This window comes from Sycon ciliatum, chromosome 6 (genome assembly GCF_964019385.1).
Source record: "Sycon ciliatum chromosome 6, ocSycCili1.1, whole genome shotgun sequence".
Taxonomy (NCBI): Eukaryota; Metazoa; Porifera; class Calcarea; order Leucosolenida; family Sycettidae; genus Sycon; species Sycon ciliatum.
The window spans coordinates 34,120,422-34,127,804 of NC_088648.1; the positions used below are offsets into that span (position 1 = coordinate 34,120,422).

A 7,383-nucleotide genomic window follows, 5' to 3' on the forward strand; every position below is an offset into this window, starting at 1 on the left:
GGCGTGCATGCACAAAATTACTGCTGCTTATTCTATTCTCCTGTTCTTATGTAGTTGTTTTTCAATATTATCGCTGGTATCCCATGTCAAGGACAATGCTCAGTTGAACGTTTAGTCAGGCTGTCCCGGTACTCTTGATACAGCATACCTGCAGTATCACGTGTCTATACTCTATACTACTTGTTCATATTGCTGTTTTATGGTCAATTCAGAAAGGTCATCGGTCATAAATGTGTCGTTACATTACATTGTAGTACCAACTTGGTATGTCTAGCAAAACAATATTGTGATCATCATAGCTCGGCTGAACGGGTCTACCAATGAGTTATTTTTCAGTGTATGCTACTGGCTGTGGACATGAAGCAGTTGGGATTTCGCAAATGCAATACATATTTACAGACACACAAGAAGAAATGCATGCAAGCACCAGTACGTTGGAATAGTACTCGGACGCACAGCCAAACTTGCGAGTAACGACCTCGGATACAACCATAAAAAAGCGAGTAATGACACTTCTCATCCTCGGCCACATGCTGTTACTTGAATGTTAAACTGTGTACGCATACACCCGCAAAGGAGCATGTCACATGCCCGGACATGTAGAACCTCCGGCAAATTGTCGGTTCACAGAAAACACATTCGTGTCAGCATCAAAGCTAGCAGCACTCACTAGGCTGAATGGCTCAAACACAAAGCGGGAAAAAATGAAACAATACCCAAATCGGGTGCATGAAAAAGAGGAGAGGGAATTGGAGAATTACAGAAACCCATTTGTTTTTTTGCCCGCAATTTAGTGGTAAAAAGAAATCCTACATTATCTACCGGTACACACATACAAAGGAAGGTAGGACCACCAAGCTTTCTCCAATTTTAGGAACAGAAACGAGAAAGGAAGAAAATATTTACTAGTACACATTCCGGTACATGTAATTGTACATCTGAGTGTGTGCCCAGCGAGAGCAACGATGTTGCATGATGCACGGTGACTTCAGCTGGTCTATAGTTCCCAGACTCTCTTCATTCCTACTAAACCTGATGCAAGGGGAAATTGGCATGTGTGTACGCAGCAATGGCGTTGCGGACACCATCACCACCTGCCGCTCTCTCCGCATTCGCATGCTCATCCTGTCCAGGATGGTGTGCAGCGTACTGCGCTGGATCTATCGTCCACTGCTGCTCAAACGGACAGCTCCAGCGCTCGCACAAGTTATGCAGCGAGCACGCAACCACAGCAACATCAGCAGCGAATCTAGGATTCCTGATGCTGCTATGCACCAAGATGCGGAACCGGCCTTTCAGTCTCCCAAAAGCTTGTTCCACTACTCTGCGGGTGCGAATGAGGCGGTAGTTAAATGACTGCTGCTGAGGAGCGACAGGGGTAGAGAAGCATTTCATCGTGAACGTGTTGAGGGCAAAAGCGGAATCAGCTACAAGGTATGGCTGGATCGCCATGCCTCCGATTGGCAACGGATCGCTGACCAACCACACCTTGTCCACTATCTTTTGCCTCAGTGCAGATGCTGCAAAGGTTGCTGCGTCTCCAACAGAGCCAGGTCTGCCACAGTTCACGTTGATGAAGATGCCTCTGGCATCAACAGTTCCGAGAATCATTATGGCTGGATACTTTTTGTAGCACCAATAAACATCGCCATGGGCTACAGGCTTCTCAATCTCCATGAAAGTGCCGTCGATCGCTCCCCCACAGTAGGGCAGCCCACACAAGTCTTGGAAATCCGCCATCACTCTCGTTAACTCTGGCCCTTGGGGGAATGCAATGGTCTTTGGTACCAACTCCGTTACAAACACATTGACAGTGGCGTGCACAATGTGGACGGCAGTGGTTTTCCCCACTCCGTACAACAATGCAAGCTGGGCATAGGAGGGAGCATGGGCAAACCAATGCAGTGTAATTGCAAGACGTTTGCTCGACGACACACTCTTCCTCATGTGCGTGTCCTGCCTGGTCAGAGAGTTCCCCACAAGAACGTGGAGTCTCCAAAACGCCTCGCGTCCCATGCGAAAGTTGTGTTTGTACTGGCTCTCCTCCCAATCAGCAAATCCACGTGCAGTCATTGTTGGCAGACATTGCAAGAATTGACTCTGCCAAATACCAGGGCCGCGCAGGGCACACCAAAATCTCCTGCGGGCACGTCCTCGTCTCCAAAAATCCTTGAACATAGGCATACTCAGCAGTGCCATCCACAAAAAGCTAGTGTCAGGGATCGATCGGGTTTTGTGCATGCTGCTGCAATCTACAAGTTCTGCTTCGTCGCTTCCACCTTTCAAAATAATTTCTGTGAATAGAGCAAGAGCTTGAAACGACAGCATGACAGCAAGAACCTTTTTTCTCCTAGGCCAACACGCCATCGTGACAGTCACAGCACCACGAGCAACACCAACAACTACAATCCTGAAGAAAACAACACTACAAAGAAGCTCGAACAAACTGCCAGAACAAGCTAGCTAGCTAGCTGTGGGTAAAGTTTGGAGTTCGAACGTTCGCGCGAAAATAATAATGATCACGCGACTGCGCCATGCATGGTTTCCATGACCACCTGGCCAGAAACTCGAGCCGCATGCCGCGGAACCTCGCGTGACGAATGTAGTGTGGAACCGAGCGGCTTCGCGTCAGCATGCGCTTCTGGCTCACGCAACGCGGACGCGAGCCGCAGTGGAACCCGGCCCTAAAAATTACTGTCTACACGTCACGTGACATGTACATGGACAACGCTGTCCAACGACGGCTGCTGAGTCAGAAAATTCTGGAGTCGATAATTTATCACTAGTCTAGTGTTGTACATTTAGGGGCGTCAGACACGCTAGGTTCAATGGGCGACGTCCAGGAGTCTGGTGTTGGCGAACACACTCTTTCGCTATTCACAGCGCTACAGAACGACGTGGACTGGATATGTCAGAGACGGACCGTGCACTAAGCCTATCTACAATATGATTGACTACATCATCGTACTGGAACATTGCAAATCCCTTGTCCGACGAGCACGCTCATATGGTGGCACCATGGTGTGCAGTGATCACAAACTTGTGATCAGCGATCTCCGACTCGATTCATTCTTCAAAGTGTTCAGAGCGTCGAAGAAGCAGGAACCACCCGTTGCCATAGGGAGACTGCATGACAGCACCGTGAGGCGGCAGTATGTGGACGCACTGAGTGCGAGTGACTGCATGGAGCAAGTCGCAGCGAACACGGCAGACCTCTCGGCGGCGTGGCAGACAGTCACAGAAATAGTGAAGGAAAAGGCAAAATCCGTTCTTGGAACAATGGTGAAAACGCGTCGGGGACTCGTCAATCCAGACCCACAGATCCAACGGTTGTCGATGCAGCAGAGACTACTGCGTCTACGGTTGGAGGACGGCAGTTTGGACGATGAAGGCAAACGCAGAGCTAGAGAAGAGAGGAACAGGATTTCCCACCAAATACGACGCAGGTGCTTGGACAACGCCAACTCTCAGCTGGATAGAGCAGCAGAAGCTATTGAGCGCGCTCCCGACAGCATCAAAATGTACCAAGCAACATCAGTCTTCCGCAGAGAAAAGCAAAAGAAAATCATTGTGGAGTCTGTGGACGGATTAGTCCTTGATCGAGACGTCGACAGAGCTGACCGTGTCCGTGACCACTTCAGCACACTGTTGTGCAATCCCACACCAACAAACCATGTGACGACACCGGAGGGCTTGGCGACGCCACTGTCAAACCCAGTAGCAGTACATGAAATGGAAACTGCACTGTCAAGAATGGACAACCAGAAAGCTGCAGGACCTGACGGAGTGCCGGCGGAGCTGCTGAAGTATGGAAAAGGATACTTGTCACCCTTGATCGTCGGACTCATAAACACAGCTGTTATAACCAAGACATATCGCAAGTCATTGGAGCTGGCATATTAGTACCACTAGCAAAGCCAGGAAAACCCAGAGGTCCAGTAACAAGCCTAAGACCAGTTGTTCTCCTCATTACCATCAGAAAGGCTCTATCTCTGGTTGTACTCAAAAGAATAGCCCCAGCCGTCGATGGACACCTTGGCGCGATACAATCAGGTTTCAGAAGAGGCAGGAGCACGGCAGACGTCGTATGGACACAGCGTTGGATGAGTGCTAAGACACAGAGGCATCCATTCACCTACCACATGCTGGGAATCGACATGAGTCGTGCTTTTGACACTATCAACAGGCAGCGGCTATTGGAAGTGATGGATGGAGTAGTTGGCCCAGACGAACGCAAACTCTTGCGACTGCTCCTGGAGAGAACAACCCTCGTGGTCCGTGTTGGACAGGCGACCTCAGAGTCGTTCAGTAACACAGTTGGAACACCACAGGGCGATGGCCTAAGCCCAGTCCTGTTCACCTGTTATCTCGAGGCGGCCCTGAGGGATGTCCTGTCCCATCTGCCACCCCGTCCAGAAAGCGATAGACTACTACCCCATGAGAGCAGGTATGCTGACGATGCCAACTACTACAGCACAAGTCTAGACTGGTTACGAGCTGCACTGCCGATCATTGCGAAGGTCCTTGAATCCTGGTCGCTGTACGTAAACACCCAGAAGACGGAATGGGTCACAGTATCGTCAACAACAGAAAATTGGAAAACAGTAAAGCAGCTGGGATCACTCATGGCAACTAACGAAGACATCCAAAGGCGAAAGCAGCGGGCAACGATTGCCTTCAAGAACATGTACACTCTGTGGCTGCGGAGGGAGCATGTCTCAGAAGCTCGCAGAGTTCGCCTCTACAACGCATATGTTCTGCCGACCCTATTGTACAATTGCTGTACGTGGGGATCAACAAAGGCAGTCAGTGACAAGCTGGACGTGTTCCACAGGCAACAGCTTCGCTCGCTACTGGGCATACATTACCCCAATCGTATCACAAACATCGAGTTATACCGGAGATGTCAGAGCCAGCCCATCTCCGAGGAAGTCCACAGACGAAGAATGACCATGCTGGGACATGTCCTACGCCTACCCGAAGACACACCACCGCAATAAGCCATGGCACTCTACTTCAATCCACCGAACACAGCCAAACCAGGAAGACCTCTGACTACTTTAGTCACCAGATCCAGCAAGACTGCGTCCACAGACAAACGCCACCCAAGAGGAGCCCGCATCTGCAGAGCCTCCGGCAGAAGGCATCCGACAGGCAAGTGTGGAAGGCCTTCGTACAAACCGCACAGTGAACACTGGCGAAACAGAAGTTGCCCATCCTTCTCAGTGCTATTTGCTTATTGTCGATTTGTAAACCGTACCTTGCAGTCCATGTCTTCCCTTGTCATCATCATAATAGTATAGTTTTGTCTCTCTCCTTCTATTGCTCAGGAACACAGAGGCGGAAAGAGGCTGGTCCTCAAGTACGCGAAACTGTTCATAATAATAATAATAATAGACACGCTAGGGTCACTACGCGAAGTATTGACCGTACCACTATTGGCTGCAGGTATAAAAACTATAAAAGTAATCATTCCAGGAGGGGATGGTGGTTGGGGAACATTGAGAAACAACAAGAATCAAGCCACCAGCTCAAGGGTATACAAATCAAGGGTATAAAACTAATCAGTCTGTTTATAGGGGATGGTGATGGTCGGGGTTGGGGATAGCTTTTCTTCAAAATGCAATCGAGTTTGCAAAGTCGTCAAAAACAGAAATCAGCAAGCAACAAGAAGAACCTACTTGCTGATTTCTTTTCTTGAGGACTTCACAAACACATGCATGCTCAACAAAGCATTTTAGATTTGTTATCCGGCTTGTTTCTCCTTCCACATTGAGAAACAACAAGAATCCAGCCACCAGCTCAAGGGTATAAAAATCAAGGGTATAAAACTAATCAGTCTGTTTATAGGGGATGGTGATGGTCGGGGTTGGGAATAGCTTTTCTTCAAAATGCAATCGAGTTCGCAAAGTCGTCAAAAACAGAAATCAGCAAGCAACAAGAAGAACCTTCTTGCTGATTTCTTTTCTTGAGGACTTCACAAACACATGCATGCTCAACAAAGCTGGCTCACTCACGCCCCCGTACCCACGCAGGAAGAAAAACACATCAACACACGAAGCAGCATGTTGACACAGAGCACCAACACACACACACACACACACACACAGTCACACACACACACACACACACACACACACACACACACACACACACACACACACACACACACACACACACACACACACACACACCATACTGTACTACTGGGAGGAGTATTGCTGCCGAGACTGGCTCAGATATCTAGGTTGTCATGGTGATAAGAAACTGGATCGCAAGCATTCATGATCAAGTTGATGTTGCTAATCTCAGAACCACTCTTTCTCGCATGAACAGTGCCACACACGCACACGTATACTCACATTCTCCTTCTCACACACACTCACACTCTTTCGTACGCGCACACACACACACACACACACACACGCACACACACACACACACACACACACACCTGTCCTGTCCTGTAGAGCCACTGCCACAGGGGCATCAGAGATGAGGGGCATCAGAGATGGAGCACGCAGCCTGATGACGCCGGAGATGGTGGGGCAAACGGAACCGGCGAGAACACACGCATACATCATGGCTGAACGAATTACGCTGCTGGGCAGTCGGGCGCGGGCCAGTCCTCGAGCACCGGTGACGACCGCGGCCTTGCACAGACCGAAAGCAGCGGGCATACACAGCACAGTGCGCAGCACAGCAGGCATCCTGCACATACCCTTGCCGGGGCTCGGGAGGCTGAGGCGTGAACAGCTAGACCACCCTTGCTTCGAAACCAATGCCCACAATCTCCACAGTGGCAAGCCCCTCGCTGCTCAGCAATCGGCTTTGCCCGCTCAACCACACATTTGTGGTGATCACGATCTCCAGGGTGAGAGAATGACCGATTGCAATCCGCACATACCACGGGGTCAGGCTGAGGCACATTCTCCACAGGCTCGGCGTACATAGTCCGCCAGTCAGCGCGGAACTCACAGGCGATAGGGTACCATTCCTTTGCGAGGCCACGAACTCTTAGGTCGGAGACAACGCAATCCTTAGCTAACTCAGTAGCTAACTATAGTACCACATCAGGGCTGAGGACTTCGCAGCGTTTCTCAAGCACACTTGTTCTCTCCTTCAACTTGCATACTACTTGAAGTACTACTAAAGGCCATTTGGCTCTTACGCTCAGTCCCTTTGCTCTTCATTTTTCGTGGTTTAGACTTCCACTCGTGACTCGGCAGATTCCTGGCCTCTCCACCATCTTGCCTCACGAGAGGGTCCATTTGGAGGTGGAGGATGACTCCGTTCCCACTTCGGGAAAGAAGTCACACTCCAGTACACCACTAAGTGCCTGCTGAAGCCTACACTTTTTCCAATGATACTAAAATTAATATT

At 49.7% G+C, this 7,383-nt stretch overlaps 2 protein-coding genes across 2 annotated transcripts; one reads left to right on the forward strand and one right to left on the reverse strand.

Moving 5' to 3' along the window:
- Positions 1-1,026: 1,026 nt before the first annotated feature.
- LOC135820254 (uncharacterized) lies at positions 1,027-2,073 on the reverse strand. Its single transcript, XM_065333571.1, has one exon. It carries the CDS (start codon positions 2,071-2,073, stop codon positions 1,027-1,029), a length of 1,047 nt encoding a protein of 348 aa, XP_065189643.1.
- A 2,030-nt stretch (positions 2,074-4,103) lies between these two features.
- Positions 4,104-5,000, forward strand: LOC135820256 (uncharacterized). The gene has a single exon (XM_065333572.1). It carries the CDS (start codon positions 4,104-4,106, stop codon positions 4,998-5,000), a length of 897 nt encoding a protein of 298 aa, XP_065189644.1.
- The last annotated feature ends 2,383 nt before the right edge of the window (positions 5,001-7,383 follow it).

Bases quoted from the DNA above. Each gene is read 5' to 3' on its own strand.
- LOC135820254 (XM_065333571.1), bottom strand. From the start codon at position 2,073: ATGACTGCACGTGGATTTGCTGATTGGGAGGAGAGCCAGTACAAACAC.
- LOC135820256 (XM_065333572.1), top strand. From the start codon at position 4,104: ATGAGTGCTAAGACACAGAGGCATCCATTCACCTACCACATGCTGGGA.